At 43.4% G+C, this 20491-nt stretch overlaps 1 protein-coding gene across 2 annotated transcripts; it reads right to left on the bottom strand.

Moving 5' to 3' along the window:
* Positions 1-6392: 6392 nt before the first annotated feature.
* MAPRE1 (microtubule associated protein RP/EB family member 1) lies at positions 6393-17032 on the bottom strand. 2 transcript variants are annotated; one of them, XM_074156944.1, is made up of 7 exons: positions 16970-17032; positions 16106-16229; positions 13181-13326; positions 11487-11691; positions 10987-11096; positions 10136-10288; positions 6393-9736 (listed from the first exon to the last, which is right to left on the bottom strand). In XM_074156944.1, exons 2-7 carry the CDS (start codon positions 16224-16226, stop codon positions 9680-9682), a joined length of 792 nt encoding a protein of 263 aa, XP_074013045.1. In that variant the 5' UTR covers positions 16227-16229; positions 16970-17032; the 3' UTR covers positions 6393-9679. The 2 variants fall into 2 exon arrangements, with proteins under 2 accessions (XP_074013045.1, XP_074013046.1); XM_074156945.1 differs by having other exon boundaries at positions 6416-9736; positions 16966-17011.
* Between the last annotated feature and the right edge of the window lie 3459 nt (positions 17033-20491).

Below are 20491 nucleotides of genomic sequence, written 5' to 3'. Positions count from 1 at the left end.
TTCCCCCTCCTCAGGGACGTCTTTCACAAAAGGGAGGGACAGACGTCTGCCCCAAAGTCCTGTGCCCATTTGGAGAAGCATCCCACCAGTAATCCAAGGCCGTGTCACAGCTGTCCCATTCAAGAAGGCAAAAGATCCCGTCACATTTGTTGTCAGCGATATCAAAGAATTTGGTGCCAGGTCTGCAGAGAGAGATCCCATGACACAGGGCTAATGACAGGCTGATGGCACTGTGGCTTCACATGCTTTTAACCTAAGCCATCCACGGCCATTTTCACAGTGACTCACAAGCATGCACAGTATTAGACGTGCCGGGAATATCCTCAAATACTAAAAAAAAAAAAAAAAAAACCCAAAAAACAAAAAAAAAACCCCCACACCTGACAAAGGCCAAGTTTCTTTGGGTTCCAAATTAAAGACACTGTGCATAGCCCCAAAAAAGGCAATATTTTTTGTAATTTTTTACCAATAGTCTCAGCAGCAGATCCTATCTCCAGCAAGCTGACGTTGCTCAGACCCACATCTTTTGATATTAGTTTAGCCAAGCTGCAGAGAAAAAACAAGTCGTTTTCAGAATTCAGGCAAAAGGATGCCACCATCCGCCCCTCTGAACTTCATTGTCACTCTAAGTGACAAACGGGCTTCCTCGTGACTGCTCTTGGATGAATTCCACCCCAAAAGAGCCGTAAGTCAAATGTTTTTCATCTACAATAAGCTTTACAGAAAAACAAAAAGTTAAAAAAAAAAAACCCTCTACAATGTTAGCTTGAAGCTCACTAATGATAAAATGGAAACAGGAATCAAAGGTCTACTTACACCTCTCCAGAATTCAACCTCAATTCAACCTTGTGCTCAGTCCAGAACACCTGACTTAACAGGCAGCAATTTGAGCTGAGACTAGATGCTTCTGTTTAAATAGAGCCTTCTGGGAAATTAATTAAAAATATTCCTTATGTGAAAAATTGTTTGTTTTTCCTCTTACACTTCCTAAAAAGTCTTGTTCAAGAGAGCAGTGACAATACAAAAGCATTTCTTACAGACATCTTCAACCATAAATTCATACATACATCCACCACCTTGTGACACTGCTCTGGTCCTTGCTTTCTCAGCCCCCAGATTCGCTAACTTTGAAGTCATCTGGAAGGATTTCACTCATGGGCTTTCTCTGGATGAAGAGAGAATTGCAGGGCAAAGGAAAAAGGTGGGAGTGGGATGAAGTAGGAGAGGGGACATCACACATGATGAGGCAAGCACAGACAACAAGTTCAACATAGTTTACCTCAATGAAGACCTCTATAATCCCTAAAGAATCAAAACCACTTTTTTTTTTTTTTTTTTTTGAATCACTGAATCAAGAATGGAAGTAGAAAGGACCTCAGAGCATGGGGGAATCTAATCCAACACCTGCCTACAGTAGAGTCAGGATCTTCATCCTTCTGCTAAAGGTTTGTCAAACTTTTGCACTCTCCTGTTCCACGACTGTCCTGTTTTTAGTATTAGAAAGGAAAAAAATTATTTGTCTAATATGGAACTTAATTCCCGGAGTTTGTTTCACCACGGACATGGCCAGACTCTTGTCTTTGCAACAGCCACCAATTCATACAAGGACTTAAGTCTCTTCCTCCAACCTCAGTGTGGTCTTCTCTCTAGGTTAGATTAACCTCACTCAGTTCTTTTAATCTTCCTAAATAGGCCATTTTACCTTTGTAAATCTAAAACCCGTGAAGGAGAATAGCTGTCATATCTTATATGCTTTGCCTTTCTAACCTGCACAATCAACTAAATTCATGGGTTTATATACAATAGCCAAACCAGACTGATTAAATCCAAAAGAGAACTCCTTTTAAATGAGTCATTTATCACCAAATCTATTACTTTATAGTAGGCATTGTTCTTAAATGAGAGACTGGTTTATTAAGCCAATTTCATCAGGAAAGATGCTCATGTTTTCTACTTGATGAAAAAATGCATGCTTAAGTAATGGACACTTCACGGCAGCACAAGGGAACCTTTTAAGTAGAAGACAAATACAAGCAGCTCGACACAGGATTGCACCTCAAAAATACCTTACAGTGAGATTACTTGGGCATTTTGGGGAGCAGGTATGCTTTGCTTTCTAGCAATCCTTGCTTCTGAATTTAGGTAGCACATAGTCCAGACACTCTTCCTGCAAGACAGACAATGATTTCATTTGCAGGTATCAAAAGGAGAGCAGAATTAATTATCTGAGGTTCTGCAGTGTTGACAGAGCAACAATTATGGAAGATAGCTATGAAAATAAACACTGCCCCACCACCAGTAACAAATGATGTTCAATTTCTTTCTTCTTTTTTTTTTTTTTTTTAAATAAATCAGGAAATTACTTTTGCAACTGCTACTCCTTAGCCCTCATCTCTCATCACAGAGGACAGTGTCATTACCCAGTCTATGAAGCATCACAGTCAATGTCAGTCTTCACAACACGTCATCAATGTCGTTATTGTTAGTATTACCTATAATTTCTTTCATTGCCACACAGAACTCATTCAAACCTGTGAAAACAAGCATTGCAAATTGAGACCTGGACTCAACCAGATAATTCATAACTGAGAAAAAAAGATCATAAAGATGGCATGTTGTAATAGTGTTGTATCAAAAGTGAACCCAAAAAGAACCCTGCAGCACATTTCTAGAGTTTCCAAATCAGTGAATGTATTTATTGGAAACCTAAATAGTGCAGTTCATAGCCATTATGCACCCAGACAGGTATGGTACGCAGTTATTTATAAATTGGCCATTTATACATGCTGCTTTCCAGTTTGCACATGTATCTGCAATAATTTTGCACACAAACCACTACATAACTTGGAAGTATTAAAATTGTGTTGCGAACACCACTCACTAATCAAAACTTTCCAAAATTGATCAAAATGGAATCAGAGCTTGCAGCTGTTATCTTGCATTACTATTAGAAATCTCCAGTCTGAAAGTTCTTGACTTTAAATATTGAATGTCTGAAGGAGGAAGTGAAGTTACATTTTTCATAAAGAGCATATCATAAATTAGGAGGAGAGGAAACCATTTTTTTTTCATCAAATATTTTGCGATATGTTTCCCAGCCAGTTTGTTGTTTACTGTTGGTGATCAGAAGTAATATCATCCAAGTGTTAAACCCCAATTTTAATAATGCTTTATGACAAATTTCAACTCATCCTTAGTAGCACAGGTTTCAACTCATAGCTGCGGTGCAGCTAACAGGAAATCATCTGCATAGAGAGGGCATCAATCCCTGTGGACACAGGTGACCTGACTGGCTCTCCAGCCGCCCTGCTCCAGCAGCCGAAGCTCGGTGGATTCCAGGGGCTCATTTGCCCCCAGGAGCAAGAGGGTGAAACTAGTAGCTCCTCCGAACAGTTCTCTCGGCACCAAAAAGAAAACTCCTCTGCAGAAGGGTAATGTAGACATGGATGTTTCCTGCTCAGAGCAGTCTCAAAGGTAGGGACAATTGCACACACGTCCCCCTGATCAAAGAGCATTGCAGGAAACTTCTAGTATAGAAGAAAACTTCTCTTCCCAACTATAAGGACCCCGAGAGCATTCCTCCCTCCTGTAGATTTGGCTGGCAGGGCTTACACCATCTACTCATTTCAATGTATTTTTGTGAACTTATCACTATTCATCCATTAAAAAACCAAAACAGTGTAAAACACCCAAAGCAGTGACCAAAAGTTTCAAAGAATCCCAAAAGCGATGAGTGGCCTATTGCAGCTGTTTCATTGTGCCCGTTCAAATTGTGTCCTAACAGAGCTAGAGAACGCAGATGTTTTATTTTGTTTTCTATTCACCTGCATCATGGCTGCTCCTTCACCTTGTGCTGTGTTTGAAGACAAAGAGATCATTAAACAAGAGCAGCCCATGTCTAGCCTGAAATTTCAAACGCATGGCAGTAACCTTATGAACATGATCGTCCTGACAATGCCTTGACTGCAGCTCACATCCGAGCTAGTTTAAGATTAGCCAGCTCAGATAATGCTATCAGGGTAGCCATGGCAGTACCAAGCCCTACACATGCTAATCACCCACCCGCTTAACCTCCCGGGCCCGCATGACGAACTAGCCTTAATAACACGGCAGCAAGAAGGAAGATCTCTCATTCCTTTATTACATATGAGGAAACTGCGAGCTCTTAAGCTTTTCGTACCCATCCAAGTATTTAATAAGGATCTACTGTGATTGGGATATCTTGGGAGGTTCAGAAAGAGCAGCCTTATCTGAAAAAGAAGGAAACCAGCTGCCACCAGCAGTTCTTTGTGTCCCATGTTTCAGCACAGTGTCAGACGGTTGTCACTTCTTGTGGTGCTGCTCACCCTTGCAGCAACACGTTTCATCTGTTCCCACCTGCCTGGGCATCCACTGGTCACGGGGAGACAGCTCCCAGGGGTGCCTGGCTCCTCCTCTCTGTCCTCCTCTACCTTTATGTGGGGCTGCTGTGGAGCTTCGCTATGATCTTGACAGCCAGTCACAAACCTCTCTGTCCATTTTCCTCCCCATCCTGCCTGAAAGACCTTCTTTGCAAGAAAAGCCAAGATTAAACATGGGTTTGTGTTCAGGTTTTTGAAAATGGACCCACCTCCACTGTCCCTTCATTTTAACCTCATCTGCTCATCACTTCATAAATACCAGTCTGCGGATCTTTGAATATGTCGAGATTTATATCCATGCTGTCCCATGAGATTTAATGCCTCCTGAATGCCCATCCATCCTTATGCATCCCCTGGGGACAAAATCAGAGTCACAGCACTATGAGAAGATTGACAGACAACCATTTTACAAAATTATTTTCAAGAGGAAAATGTCTGCAAAACATCTCTCAGACTTAAAAATAAAAATGACACTAGTTCATGTTTCCTACCATTCTGACAGGTCAGCCAAAGATATTTTAGATATATTTTAAATATTAAAATATTTTACACACACATATTACATATGTATATAATATTTTAATATTATTATATGTTTGTTGGCATATTTAAATATTTATATTTTGTTTTAATAAATATTTATACATATAATTATATATCTGTATGTTAAATATATGTATTATTTAAAGGCCACAGTTCAAAAAGCCAGCCAGCTGTGTTGAAAAAGAGAGAAGAGTGATTTTTACAGAAAGTGGCCTTTGCCTCTTCAAAGCTGGGGCTGCCTTCTGGGAACTTTCTTTTTCGTCTTAGAAAATGTCAAGTCTTAACTTTGTTCCTCCTCTATTAAAGATAAAAGAAAAACAAACATTTTCTTGGAAGATACAGATTGTCTGTCTTAAATATCTTCAAAAATACCATTTCCTTGCAGATAGTCTTATCCTTCAGTTTAGCAGGTATTACTCAAAAAAGCAAAGCCCTTTTTTTTTTTTTCCCCCCATTTCTTTGGAGGGACTTTGCCTGTATCAAAACCAGCTCATTTTCTGCAGTGCTGCTCCCTAACCACATAGTCCCTCTCCGGTATTCATGCACCCATTACTCCTCTTTAGCCATAGAATATTGCACTTTTCCTTCCCTTCTTTAAAAGTGCTGTCTCACATCAGATTCCTTTCAAGTGTTACTTGTATTATTTCACGGCATGATTTTATTCCAAAGCATTTCTCTTCTTCCTTTATAACTGCAACCTTCTCTAACTTCCACGCCTTTCATGTTCTCTAGTCACATTTAACTCCCTCCCTTCCTCTGATTCTCGGCCCGTTAACTGTCCAAAGGGAACTTCTGTGAGGAACTGGCAGTCACAGACACACAATCTCATCCCAGGAGATCCTACTCACCAACAGAGGTTATTCAGGTCTCCTTTCAGCAAAACCACGGTTTACTTTTTTTTTTTTGCTCCCTGAGTTCTAAAGCATTATCAGCTACAGGATCACACACTCTCATCCCAACTGCTTGCAATTTCGCATTCTAACTAACCAGCACTGGATCTGCAATGACTTCGTCTCTCCTTGCTTTCTCTGCATTGAAAGATCAGTAAATTCTTCAGCCGTCCCGCTAACGAAGCGCAGGTTCCCTGGCGCACATTCCTGTTTCTCTGCCAGTAACACGGGTTGTTTGCAGCCCCTGCAATAAGAGCCCATACGTCAGGCCCATATTATTATCATCACTGCTATTTCTCACACTACATAGAAATGCAGAGGTATGGTCTCTGTACCACCAGGCTCGGCTGAAATCTATGGAATAGTCCTCATCAGGTTTACACACTTACTTGCAAAAAGTATCTTTCTCTTGTAAGTAGATTCCGGCCTTATCCTTGGAAAGATGTTCCAAGAAAGAAAAGCTCCCACTCTCGAAGGACACGCACGTTCCCGTGAACAGACATTCAACTCGACAGACTACAAGACCGAGTGCTCAAGAAGCCACATTAAATAGCGATATGATACAACAGCAAGTAAGTTTTTGGCCTTTATTTGAAGGCTTTTAACAGTTACAGTAAGAATTGTCATTGCAAACCAGGAATTCTTAAAAAATTGAACAATAACAGTTAAAAAAAAACATCCACAAGTCCACCTGCAAGTAAGACATGTTGGTACAGAAAGGAGATGTGAGCTTTTGCCTCTTCCATTCTGTTCATTTTTTCAAATATCTGATAAAACTAAGATGCTAAGAAAGTTTGGATGCTATTGGAATTGTTCCGGCAGGTACTCATTCAATATTTAACAGCATATACTGTACCAGTGCAACAGAGTAGCTACGTTACGTCTATGGGTTTGAGTTGGGCTTCTTGTTATTATTTTCTTCCTAAAAAAGGACATTAAAAAACAGATTGTGCGAAGATATCTATAATGTAGTCATAAGTTGACTACAGGAGTTTGTCCCCATTCTAATTATAACTCATCTTGGTAGCAAAGAAGTGACATCAGCGATTGGAAATCTTAGCAGCACCCGACTTACAAGACTGCAGTTTCAATTTAGCTTTCTAATGCACGTCCAACAGGTCCACACATTCAACAGCCTCACAAGACGCACTAGCAGTATTTCTGACTCCTCATTCTTTGAGCATAAAAGGGTATTTTCTTGCTTTGCGAGCAGAGATTAAAACCAACCTAATGCAACCCCATCCAACGACACGGGTGCTTCACAGCTCCACGCGTGCAATCCTGCTAAAGAGAGACTTAAAGCAACCACGTCCCAGTGCACAACTGGGCTGCAAAGAGCAGACACCCAAAAAGTCCTCTTCAAAGTCAGCCACGTACTATTGCCAGCTTTTGCTTTGAGTTGCTGGAATAATGGAATATTTAGAGTGGAAAAATAAATATGCTTCCGACCTCAAAGCGAGTAAGTAATGGTAAAGAAGATTTTATGTGCATCAAAACCCCCCGTTCTATGTCTGCATTTCTGTAGTCCACCAGTAGGCAATGCCAGCAATGCCTGTTCTCTAGAATAAAGCATCCACAGAACACATCAGGGGTAGGGAGGGTGTTCTCCAGCATGACAGAGAAGCCCTGCAGGGAACATTTCCAATTTCAAGGTTAGGGACATCACATCAGCACTTCTCTGAAGATGCGGGTCTGAGCACACATCTGTGACAGTAACATTTACACTCATCTATCAAGAACACTTCAAATGAAACGAAACAACCAAGTTTAAAATCAATTTGCTCATAAAGACTGGTGACAGACGCAATTAACATCTTATTTGTTTATAACTAGTGTTTTAGCAGTTTTCAAACACTTTAAACACACTTAAAGTCACATGACAGCATTCCTGTTAGACAGCCCCATCTTCACACCATTGGACAGAGAAAACCAACAATACACTCACATTTCATCCACCTGTGGGAGTGAAAAAAGAAAGAAACAACCCAAAATTCAAGCAGTGGTTTCCCCCAGCACACTCCAAGGAAAGTTTCAACATTCCTGCTATTCAAGTTAGCAATGACTATAACTAGGACCGGAGAACAAAAGCTGATATTCCAGGTCCTGCCAAGCTTCATCATGAGAAATATCACAAACTTCAGCTTTGCCTAATCATATCTGAAAGCACGAGAGACTCCAGTAGACATGACACTCTTGAAATACAGAACTTTATTTAGAAACTGCTTAAAATAGAAAAACCCTGTCAAGAAAAATCCAAGTCAAATATGGTTTCTCAGTAAAATGGAGGTTTAGGGCAACAAAAGTCTAAAAGGCCACAAGAGAAATAGCACCACTGCAATTTTAAACAATGGCTAGTTTACTTGCATTTTTGGCATTCACTGAATTTGGGTTTTTCTCTGAATTTCACAAAGATTCATGCACTACACAACAATTACCATAAAATGCTCTCCTACACACATTTTCAGACAAGCTACCACCAGAAACAAATGAATACAAGCACAACAGGACTGATCAATCTCAGTAGTGAAGGGGGATCAGAAGTCTTGCAGGATCTTGCCAAACACAACAGTAATGAGGGGCATGATAGCAAAAAAAGGACAGTTAAGGAAAGTATTTAAATATTAATATTTAAGTTAGTCTCAGTACTGTATTTTCTGCCATAACATTAGCTCTGTTAGCCAGCATCTTTTAGTTTTTACCCCAGAAGACTACTGAACTGGCAAGTATTATTATTAGATATGCCCTGGTTTGAAAGGGAAAAAAAAAAAAAAAAAAGGAAAAAGGGACAGAAAAATCATCATCCTCATGTGCTCAATTCACTTTCATTCTAAGATAGTTGCACAGTGCAAGTCCTGTTACAACTATTGGATTTGATCAGCATTCCTTCAGATGGGAAAGAGAAAAGAACAAGTGAGAGACCAAAAAGTATACCAACAAAAATAAAAAGAAATGGGACGAATAGCAACAAGAGCCAGGAAGGAAAATTACTTCTAAAGAACATTTTAGGCAGTAAGACTGGATGCCCTTTGCATTTTTTTGTTGGTTTGGTTTTTTGTTTTGTTTTTCTTACAGAAAACACAGTACATTTTGGCAAAGTCATTAGCCACAATGCCATAGAAAAAGGCTTTAGCACTCTTCAAGGTAATTTATGTGTCTCAGCTGTTCATACTCCCTCTAATCTTGTGACAGGCAACATTAAGGCCTATTTCATCGAGAACTAATCACTTAGTAAGCAGCTTTACATAGGAATGGAGTTTTGTTTTAATAGCCCCTTTTGAGCACTTGCCGACAAAGTGAGATTGCCAAGGCAAGGCCTCTCAGACAGCAGTGAATGGAGTTAAACAAGTGTCTACCCCAATACGAAGCACATAAAATCTCCTGTCACATTACTTCAATTTGGCATATGGAAGCATATTTTAAATACTCTTAAGGCATTTAATTATAATTTCTGTGCTGCAATTTCACATTAACTCAATCTTTCTGTGAGTCAGAGTCTTTAATTTCTCTACTACACACCACCTTAGATACAAAAAGTGTCTTCCCACAAACCAGTGTTTTACCAGCAAACCATTCTGCAACGAGTTCCAAATATTCAGCCTCTTGCTCCCTAAATATACCACCTAGATATGAATACTGCTCTGCTACAAAGTGAGAAAGAGCTCTAACTCAAACCCACTGTAAAAAGTGAAACTTCTGCAAAGTGCACTTTAAGAAGAGGTACTTTTTTGCTTATGAAAAGAAACCAGTGAGTCCTCTAAGAATAAAGTGGAGTATTTTACAGTTAAGCACATTATCTGGGGCAAAGAATTCTGATGTTGCTGCTCTGCTGGTACAGTATGTGGTCTGTTAATACTCTTCTTGTTCCTCCTGCGGTGCTCCTTCGTCAGGTATCACAAAGCCTTCCTGAAGGGGAATAAAACAAGGGCTTTAATGAAAATCTGATGTCAAACCAGCTCCTGACTACTCTGTATATTTTTTTTTTTATCTTTTACTTAGGACAGATACCCTTAAGTCACCATTTACAGCATTAAGATATATTACCAGAAAAGTTATTTTCCTCATCTTTGATCTATTTCTTACATACTCTTCATGAAAGGCTAACCTTGCTTGCTGCCTGACTACAATTATTTGATCTGTTCCTTTATTACAGGAAAAAGCTAGGCCATAAACCTAAAGAAAAAAAAAAAAAAAAACAAACAACACACCACAAGTAGAAATAGAGGAAGCCCTGGAAAGCAAACCAGCTTCCAATTACAAGGGGAGGGAGGAACTATGCCATACAATTTATACCAGATTACTTACATCTGTGGCATAAAGAATTTCCACAATCCTCTGCAACACTGGATCATTCTCCCCTTCGTTCTCCTGGCAGATCAATTCAATGTTCCTCAATTTGCCAAAGTAGAAGTCTCTCTCCTTCTCCAGATCTTCAACAGTAAGTTTCAAGACATTGATCTGCCAAAGGGCATCAATAATAATTTATCCACCAAAGAGAGAATTTAGTAGTATCTATTCAAAAGGCAGGATCCCCAGGGTTCCCAGAAGGGTGTCAATATGCAAAGCATTTCAGAAGTAACCAAAATGGGGGTGTGGGAGGGAAGGGGAAGGACTGTGAGAGGCAGAAAAGGTCTATTTCTCAAATTGAAATATTATTGCCACAACAAACACCGTCCTACACATGCACTATCACTTGGAAATTCTGAAGGCTTATTACATGAAATCGGTAAAGCACTAACTGCCTGCAGTTTCCTTTGCTAACACGTTCTTTCAAGATAACTCTCACCCTGATGGCCGTTTTAGTTGTATTACATTCAGCGTTTCAGTGAAGTAGCAGCTGCTCATAGCTCAGTTGGAATGCTGTGATCGCTGCAACACAGCTGTGGAAATACTTAAAAACAATGCTATGTGTGATATGGCACATACTGGGTTTAAATGTCTGGGTACTTGTGTACTGCAGGAAGGAGTTTCATTCCTATCAGGAAAGCAAGACCATTATAAAGAAGGCTTCCAATTAAGTGATTTTAAACAAATGTACTAGATTCAGATCATTTTCTTCCATCTGCCTGACCCAGTCATTTCATGCTATTAAAAAACAAAATCTGCACATAAATCTATAGAGCACAGGTTTTACAGGGCCATTTTGGTCAACACACCTGCTCAATCAATCCCGCTGACTCATCATCTCCTGCAGCCTTTTTGACCATTCCAGTACCAGCTTTTGGATTTGCTGCAGTCCTCTGTGTGACAATGGGCCTCTGTGGGGCTGCAAGATTAACTCAGTGTTAGTTCCTCCCAGAACATCTTTCTTCCTCCTATAAAGGTACTATCCCCCTTCCAAACATGCTTAGGCATGTCAGAGTTTGAAGATATGGTTCCTTCCTTTTTCTTGACTCCATGCGCCACGTCCATTTTTTTTTTTTTTTTTGGCATGTGTTGGCACCGATCCTTGCCATTTTCTCTTTTAGAGAAGATTGTTCTTTCTGTAGCTTCCAGATAACTGGATACTACAGGACGACTCAGTGTTTGAAACCTAGCATCTCTGAAACAAGATGCAAAATACTATAATTCCACACACTGATTTTAAATAGCAACCCAGTCTTATTTTCCCCAGAGCTTTTAATGATCTAGATAATCTTTTAACTATTTTCTCTACCTGCACTGCTAGAACTGAGAGATTTCTTGGGTTTGTTCACAACTGGAGCAACAAGGTTTGGTGCTACTGTCTCTTGGCCTTGTCGAGCAGCAACAGGATCATACTCCTTCCCATCATAGTTTGCATCAAAAAATTTTTTGAACCACTGAACAAATTCAAAGTTGTCCTGAAATTTTCCTTTCACTAGTTTGTCCACAGGAATTATCTGGAGGGGGGGAAAAAAACAAAAAGTCAAGCTCATATTAAGGGTAAAGAACCTCTCGCTCTCTCTTTAGACAAAGTTTTAAAATTTGTGCACTCAGAAGATATGCAAACCTAATTTTTGTCCAGTCTAGAGAAAATCCTCCTTGAACATAACTGTATGTCAAACAGTAGGATTTTTGCTAATAATTGGAATTAAAAATAAATCATGCTTTCACTATGAGGGTCCAAATAATTTTAAATAATTCTTCAGCAAGGTTCCTGCTACACCAAGTTTCAGCACAAAAATTCTGTAAATTTGAAGCTGGCTCATTCAGTGTTAGCTTTCCTGAACCTGCACTGCTGACCAGCTTCATAGACATAGACTGCTACCACACAGAACTGCTACCACATCTCAACATCACCTTTTTAATAGATTACAGTCACAGTTTCTCTGGAATGAGAAGTATATATATATATGGGGGATTTTAGATTAGATATCAGGAAGAAATCCTTTACTGTGAGGATGGTGAGACACTGGAACAGGTTGCCCAGTGAAGCTGTGGCAGCCCCATCCCTGGAGGGGTTCAAGACCAGGTTGGACGGGACTTTGGGCAACCTGGTCTGGTGGGAGGTGTCCCTGCCCAGGGTAGGGGGGTTGGAACTCAATGATCTTTAAGGTGCCTTCCAACCCAAACCATTCTATGATTCTGTAAGTGAAGATTATGTAAAAAATGCAGCAAATTGTGAAGTCTTGTCTGTAGGCCACGAGCTGAGAGTCCCTGACTTGACAGGGGCCAGGAGCCATTACCATGACGTGCTCAATTGGCATTTGAAAGCATGGCTGGCGGTCCAGTTCTGGACATACCCCACAAGCTGCTCCCCCCAAACAGAAGAGGAATTAAGCATGTGTTGAAGCTGCCAGACAACACAGAATGAGACAGGTAAAAGCTTTAACACAGAAACATTCTGCATCATACCAAACATGCTGTCAGTAACTATGACCTAGATAAATCACCCATAAGCATAATTACCATTTGATCTGGAAAAGCTTTTTCACAGATCTCATTTTCACTAGCTTAAAATTACACATGGTTATAAAGAGGAATTTGAAATCCTTAAGACTACGACACCAATAGGTTATGGGAACACACCTGGTACAAAGATGGTTCAAAGAGAAAGCTGAGGTAAACCTTACAACATAGAAATTTCAGTATTAGTTTGCACTAATTAAGTTACTTTGTACTACATAGTACATTAGTTTGTACTACATAAATTGCACAGAATTAAAATGGAAAAATTAATCTCATCCTTAAGAACTGGAAACCTAACCTTAGGGGGAGTACAGGAGATACTGTCCTAAATCAAGTGAGGACCCCGACCAAAATCAAAAGTTTTGAGATTTACAAACCAAAAGCAAACTCTGCTCCCAGATTTATTCAGCTCTAAATTTGAAGTACATTCAATCCACTTTAACATTAAGACCACAGAGAATCAGTAACAACCCAGCTTACTTTGTCAACACCCATTCGTTTAAAACCTGCTTGTAGAACCTTGAAGTTTTGAATGTACTCGTGTTCCAATTTTGCTTGAAACTTCACTTTCTTGAGTGCTACAGAACCTGGGAAGAGCATGTCCATAAACTGACAGTATGCAGCACCTGCCAAAAGAAAAAGAATACAAATCCCAGGATGAATCAAGTCAGCTCATGAGCCTACGTAAGTCACTTTTCAGTCAGATCAGCAAACTGACTCATTCCTCAGCTATACAACCCCTTAAAGGCAAGAAAAGCAAGAAAGCAGGAACCTTCGGTCTCCTGTTTTGGTGCAACAAGGCCATAAATAAGCCTAAGCAACCTGCAGAACCAAACTTTTGGTCTCATGATTTGAACTCTTATGAACAAGAGCAATCCTGCCTCCATAATTCCAAGAGGCAAAAAAAAAAGTAATCCAGTGAGTACTTTGACTTTCCTTTCTTCATGGATATCAGTACAGATCTGAGATCTTACATGTGTCCAACAGGCATGTAATCTTCTCTATCAAACACCAATAGAATCAAACAAGAAAAATAATTATCGTGAAAGTTATATTTAACCATGGGGCTTTGAGCAACCTGGTCTAGTAGGAAGTGAACCTGCCCAGGGCAGAGGGTGGAACTAGATGATCTTTAAGGTCCCATCCAACTCTAACCATTCTACGATTACTAAAACAGTGATACACTTACTACAAACAGAACCTACACACAATTCAAGGTGCCCTCAAAGGTAAGAGGCTAAATTAAACTGGATTATGTTTAAATCAAGCCTTAATCAAAGAATTGAAATGAGACAGCGTTCCTTTCTATTAATTTTATATCCTTTGTGTCCTTCAATTCAGCTCTTACTGGAAAAGCAAAAGAGGGATTCAGTTCAGCCACAAATAGACAACCACCTCCAAAAAAAAACCAAAAAGCTTTTTTAGAACACACACACATAAAAAAAAAAAGCCGACATTTTTCAACTATATCCTCACTCTGCAGTGATGATATGCAACTGTGTGCCACTGAAAATACAAGTGCAACATTCTGAGCATTATTCCCCCCACCAAAATCAATGCACTAAGCACACAAGGAGAGTAATGGGAACCTTGACCTAAAATAGCAAACAGCTACATGACACAGTTTTGTGAGATATTTAAGAAGTAATATATCATGGTGTTTCCCTAAACTAGTCTATTCATCTCAACCACAGGTTAACAGAAAGTCCTATATTGTTCACTTTCTATCAAGATCTTTTGCAGGCCTTTTGGAGCTCCCGCTTTCACCTGCTACTAGAATATGGCTGCTCATTGACCAGTGCAAATAATAAAAAAATAATCTTGCTGTTTGATCGCCACTCTCTTTCAGTTCACTTGCTGAAGAACTCCAATGCCCAGCTCAAAAAACAGATGACTTGCTAGAAACCATTTTTTTTTCTAACTATTGGTAGTCTGAGAGATAAGCACAATAAAAAAAAAAACAAAAAAAAACAGAGATCACAGTATAAGCCAAAGGTCGTCTTTTGTGCATTTGTGCAACCTCAAATTGCTGCTGTCGCTACTGCCCTTGCCAAAGGTAGCAAAGCAAGCAAGCTTGGAAACTCCTGTTTTCACATGACTATGACAGACAGTGGAAGCCACTTCCATACCTGCAGAGGCATGAAGTATTTTTGCAGACACAAGAAAGGGACATTACTCAGCACATACCACATAACAGCTCTCAGCCTTTTCTTGAAAACAGGTGAGCTGAAATTCTGCAGAGCCAGTATTAATTATCCTCACTTCTCAGAGACGGAGCTCTCGCAGCGTTCAAGACACACCAATTCTAAGCAAAAGTTCTCAGCCACATAAATCAACACCTATCTGAAATCAGACAATACTTCCCTTACTTCTGTAGATCATTAGTTCCTCCACCCTTACAGTTTTTCCTCCATCTCAGTAGACAAAAGCCACTATAAATACCTGTCAGATGTCTATTGTAAGTCCCCTAGTTCTCTGTAATCTTTGTGAATGTTTCTTCCACAGGTTGTATTGACAGTTCCAAACTTATTTTAAACTTTCATTCCACTTCCAATTTCCACATCTTTCATTCTGTGAGCAATGCCTTATCTCAAACTCACTGCACAGGCTACACTTCCACTTCTCACCCGCCTTTTGCGGTTATCCAAATCATCACCTTTTATCTAGGCTGCATTTTTAGCCTTAGGTTTTTTTTCAGCTCTTACTCCATAGACTATTATTTTTATTCGTTTCTACAAAGCCTCCTCCCACACACATACTCCTCCCTATGAGGACACTTGACTCCATTTTTGTACCACAATCACTTCCCCTTTTCTGCCTACAACTCTGTCCGAGATTCAGCTGCGCTAAAGCCAGCTCAAGTCAAAGTAAGCTCGGGTGACACAGACCAATATGTTCCTTTACCATAAGGAGTTGTAAAGTCCTGAAGGTGAAGCCAAGAGTTGCCAGTATGCCTTCCTCACACTGCTCCTTCTGTCCACCCTCCCAAATAGTAGTTCTCTTCCATAAGAAATCACACTTGTTTATGCTAGTTACTATACTTGTAAGACTTATTCTATCCATCAAGTCTAAACACTTAATTCCTCATTGGAAAACACCTTCTCCTAAGAGCCTTTTCTCTTATTCCTTATTGCATCTATGCTGCAGTGAGTCAGAAGAATATACCTTTTCATTACGCTTACATTATTAACAACTATTTCAATAAAACTCTAACCACAACTAGATTATAGCACTGACCGTGAATCTGCTCATGCCAGGAATTAAGCCAACAGCATGGCTATAGTAGGCCAGTACAGCCGGTTCACACAGTGCAGCTGGATCTCTACAGAGATCCAGCTCTACCTGCCTCTACATAATCAGGGTGCACATCAAACCTGGAACTCCCCTCACGCTGAGCCCCCTTACCTGAGCATAGCTGTTCAATCTTCGTCAGCGTCAGTTGCAAGGACTCATTGATCCACGCGAGCATGTCATGTCGACTCAAGTTATCGCTAGTCACTGAAGTAGAATACACATTAACTGCCATTTTCTGAAAGACAGAACCAAAGGCGTTAAGTACCACAACCGGTAACGCTGCACGTTTTCATCGCTTCTGTTCAGGCTGCAGTGGAGGCACTTCCTTTTGAGCCTTCATGACACAACAGCTAAGCGTAACACGAGGCACAGGAAACGAGGAAGCTGCCTGCTGCTAACAGCTGGGAGAACCTTATTTCATCCCAACTGCAAAAGGACACGGTTTCGTGCTTTCTGAAGAAAAATGAACACCGAGGCACTCACATGGGAACTTTGATGAAAGGAATCACAGCGGCGGCAAGTTATTCATCCCTCTCATCCACGCCAACCGAGCACGGCAGGAACACTTCCTGGTCGACCACGGTATCTCTCCAGGGAGAAATACCGAGCGGCCGGTCCCCGCCCAGCCCCGCCGGCACAAAGCGGAGCCGCCGCGCTCGCCGCCCGGCCCCCGAGCCCCGGTGCAGCTGCCGCCGGGCAGGGCCGGCCGCGCCCCCCGCCGCCCCCGCGCCTTCCCCCTCACCCGCTGAGGCGGCCGCTCCGCTCCGCCGCCTCCCGCCGGGGGCACCCGCAGAGGGGCGCGCCCGGGGCAGGCGCGGCCCGGCCCTGCAGGCCTCACGCCGGGCTCCTCACAGCCCGCCGGGCTCCAGCCCGCCCTGCCCCGCCCGTATGCTTCCCGGGACAGGGTCCGCCTCACCGCCCGCCTGCCGCCACCCCCGCCGCTGCCTCAGCGCCGCGACCCGGCCCGTTACCTGCCTCGCTCTCGCCCCGTCTCCTCCGCGTTCAAACCGGCCCCGCCCGCCTGCCCGGGACCACGTCACTCGCACGCTACGCGCTGGCGTCACGCGTACGTCACGACGATGGAGGGGCGAGCGCCGCTCATCGGCCGAGGCGCTGAGCGAGCCGCGCCGCGCGCAGGGGGGGCGGGGGGGTGGGGGGGAAGGATGCGGTCGCTAAGGGGCGGGGGAAACCCCTCCTCCCCGCCCCCCCGTCGCGTTGCTACGGTGAGGCTCCGCCCACCCCGGCCCGCGGGGCTGGCCTGCTATTGGCGGCGGCGCTAGCCCCGCCCACATTGGTGGAGAGCCGCGTGCCGGTGGGGTCTCTCATGGCTGCCGACCGAGGACTCGCGGTGGCGGCGCGGCCGCCTCAGGCCTCACCGGGCCTGGGCCTGCCCTGGCCCGGCCCCAACCCCTCGCCACCGGCCGGCGAGGCCCCGAACCCCCGCCACAGCCGGGGGGTTCGGGGCCTCGCCGGCCGGTGGCGGAGGGGGGTGTCAGGCCTGCTCTCGGCTGTCTGGTATCCCAGAAGGCCGGAGGGGCTTCATCTGTGAGACTCGTCCCTCTGTAAAACCCCTTTCCCCTTTTCACACGCTGAATTTATGAAATAAGGACTGCCCCGGTTGTAACAGAAATACCGATTTCTTTTAATGAGGCGGCGATAAATGGTAAACTGTTGACGTGGGCCTCCCCCCCCCGTACCCCCACCTTTTCCCCACACGAAAATGAGTGAAACGGCGCAGACAAGGCACAGGGTTTTTTTTTTTTAACGTTTTCACACTCGCCGATACAAAAAGCGTATGAGACGTGTTCCGACAAAACAACACCACGACTTTTTTGTTTTTAAAAAGATTGTATAAAAAAACCCGCAAGACTTTTGACATAAAAAATCCTTAACCTAAAAAAAAAAAAAAAACATAGCACCAGGGAGAGTTAGAAACCTTTGAAAAAAGTGTTTAAAAAGGCATTTCTGAAATCTACCTCTCCTTACAACACATAATAAAAGGCAGCTCTTACAGGGAAAAAATATTTCAAGGAAGACTTGTCTACTACAATCCGTATCAAACAAGACAATTCTCATTCTCCTTTTATCTTTGTTTACTTTCCCCAAGTCCTTTTTTTTTTTTTTTAATACTCTTCTATTTTTCTTTTGATGAAATAGGAAAGGATGCGAGACCTGGAGTATGAAAATAGAGATGCCGTGGAGTGGAGGTTACCTCTTAGCCCAGATTGGAAAAAATACAAGCCCTCAGAGGATCCCAAGGCAGAGGACGGCCGTCACCCCGGCATCAGGCTCTGTACGGGGACCGCGGCTGGGGCTGGGCGGAGGAATTAGTGTGGTGACTCGGATCCAAGGAGGTTGGCAAAGGGTCCAACACCAGCCGTTGCAGCGGAGGCGATGCCAGGCTTCCCGAACACCTCAAGCACCTGCACAGCCCACCCCGCTGTCTTCCCAGTCAGGGGGCTGGCGACAAAGGTGGCGAGAGGCTGATACTCGTCCCCGAGCGTTGCAGATGCCAGCGGTGACGCAGAAGAGACTGCTTGGCTTTCTCCAGCATTTTCTTAATTAAGTCACGCAGCTCGAATGCGCATCGCTTGAGAACAAACCCCTTTGGGAAGACTTTAAAGAGTAACCTCCGGGCAGGATCAAGGAAAAAAAGCCTTTAAATGACCTGGGCTTCCCTTTCCTGCCCATTCCCGAGTGCAGCCTTGGGTTGGAGACCGAGAGAAGATGGTCTCCAGAGCCTGGGGCTGAGGTGGAAACCTGCACGCAAGCAGCTCCACGCCAAGAAGAGTGGAAAATGAGAGGCTCCCTCCTCCAGGGAGGCGGCCGTCCTCCACCGCCTGTGAGAGGGGTGCAAGGGGGGTCTCCACGTGTCAGAGAGGTAGAAGGAGCCAGGAGAGAAGCTCTCATTTCCCACTGATGCTGTACAACACCTCGTGAGGCAGCCTGGCATCGGGCGGAGGGTTGGCCCATGGTCTGAACCCGATTCATTTTGAGAAGGCAGCCAAGGGCTCTGCCAGACCCAGGCGACAGGTTGTAGTGAACAGCAGAGGTAGGGGGGAGGATGGAGGGACCGAGGGGTACATGTCACAAGTTGTTTCAGTGCATTGAAATGTGCATTGGAGTCAAGAGTCCCCGGGAGACACCAGCAGGGACAGCAGCCCTGTGGCTACGGAAAACCTGGGGGAGAGGGACGGGCTCTGCCACGCACGCACCCGCCTCTGCCCGGCCACTGGCCATGGGAACAGCGTGCCCAGGACCCCACGGACAGCGAGATAATCACTCCGGAGAAGTTAGGCAGCCGAAGAAGGCAATCAAAAGTGAACACAGCGGTGGCAGCAGGAGCTCCTGGTTTGGGGGTACAGGCCCAGGAGCCCCCCCCAGGGTTCTGTCGGGTGTGCAACGAGCACCAGCAGCATCCCACCTCTGCGCACAACGTCACGCGTGGGGAAATGGGTGTGCAGGGAGGGAGAGGTACAGCCCCTGCCTGCAGACCCCCAGGACCCCAGCACACAGCCCAGTCAGTGCCTGCAGCAGGGGGGGGAACACACACAGCCCCCCACCGCAGGGGTAAGCTCCCTCTGCCCGTGGAGCAGGATGGGTGCGGGGTGAGGCCAGTGCTGCGCTCCCGGACCCTTCAGCCCTGGGTGGGATTTTCCCTGTGAGGAGTCCCCTGCACCACAGATACCACGCTGCCAATACCGCTCGGGTTCGTGACATTGTACGTGACATTTTAGGGGGCTGTATTTTGAAGACAACATTGACCACTACGCTATCCTTCCTGCCGATGCGCCGCATTCATTCGGGAAATGAATGCTCAGAGAACATTTTCCTTATGGACACTGGAGCCCAAATCCTCCGTGCTCTGAGTACTGTGTAAGCTTTCAAACCACTCAGCAGGATTTTTAAAATGTAAAGAAAAGTTTTAGATGCTTTAAAAAGGAAGTAGTGAATATTTGTAAACTACAGCCAAACGTATAAAACAATATTTCTTTAGTTCTAGCTAGAAAAGTAATTCTATCACCTCACAGTTCAGTTTCAGCTACATTCAGGTCTAGGAATCTCCACATTCTTATGTAATGCCTTAAAGCAGCAATAGACGTTAAACAACAAAATTAAAAGTTTATCAAAAAAATTCTTAAAAATAAAAATAATAAAAAAAAAGATTTGGTTTCTGTATCCTGCATGTTCAGTGTATGTAACCTGACCAGGGTCCCTTACACCTGCTGCTACAGTTTGGGGATTTTTGGCAGTTGCTTCAAGAGAGGTTTTGTTTGTTTAGGAAAAGCAATAATTCGCTATAGTTCAAGTTTGCCTGCAGCACCCCGGCAGCTGCCTCCACACTTACTGCTCAGCAAGTTGTGACTTTCCAGCTCTAGGCTAAAACGGAATATTTAATGCTCTGGAGGAGACTTCTCGTCTCATCAGTTATGCATAGAGCTTCCTGCGCTGGGTAATTAAAGCTCTTTTGTCCATCATTTTCTACATATCACTGCC

Source organism: Numenius arquata, chromosome 12, assembly GCF_964106895.1.
Source record: "Numenius arquata chromosome 12, bNumArq3.hap1.1, whole genome shotgun sequence".
Classification (NCBI taxonomy): Eukaryota; Metazoa; Chordata; class Aves; order Charadriiformes; family Scolopacidae; genus Numenius; species Numenius arquata.
This window is presented reverse-complemented; position numbering and strand designations above follow the sequence as displayed.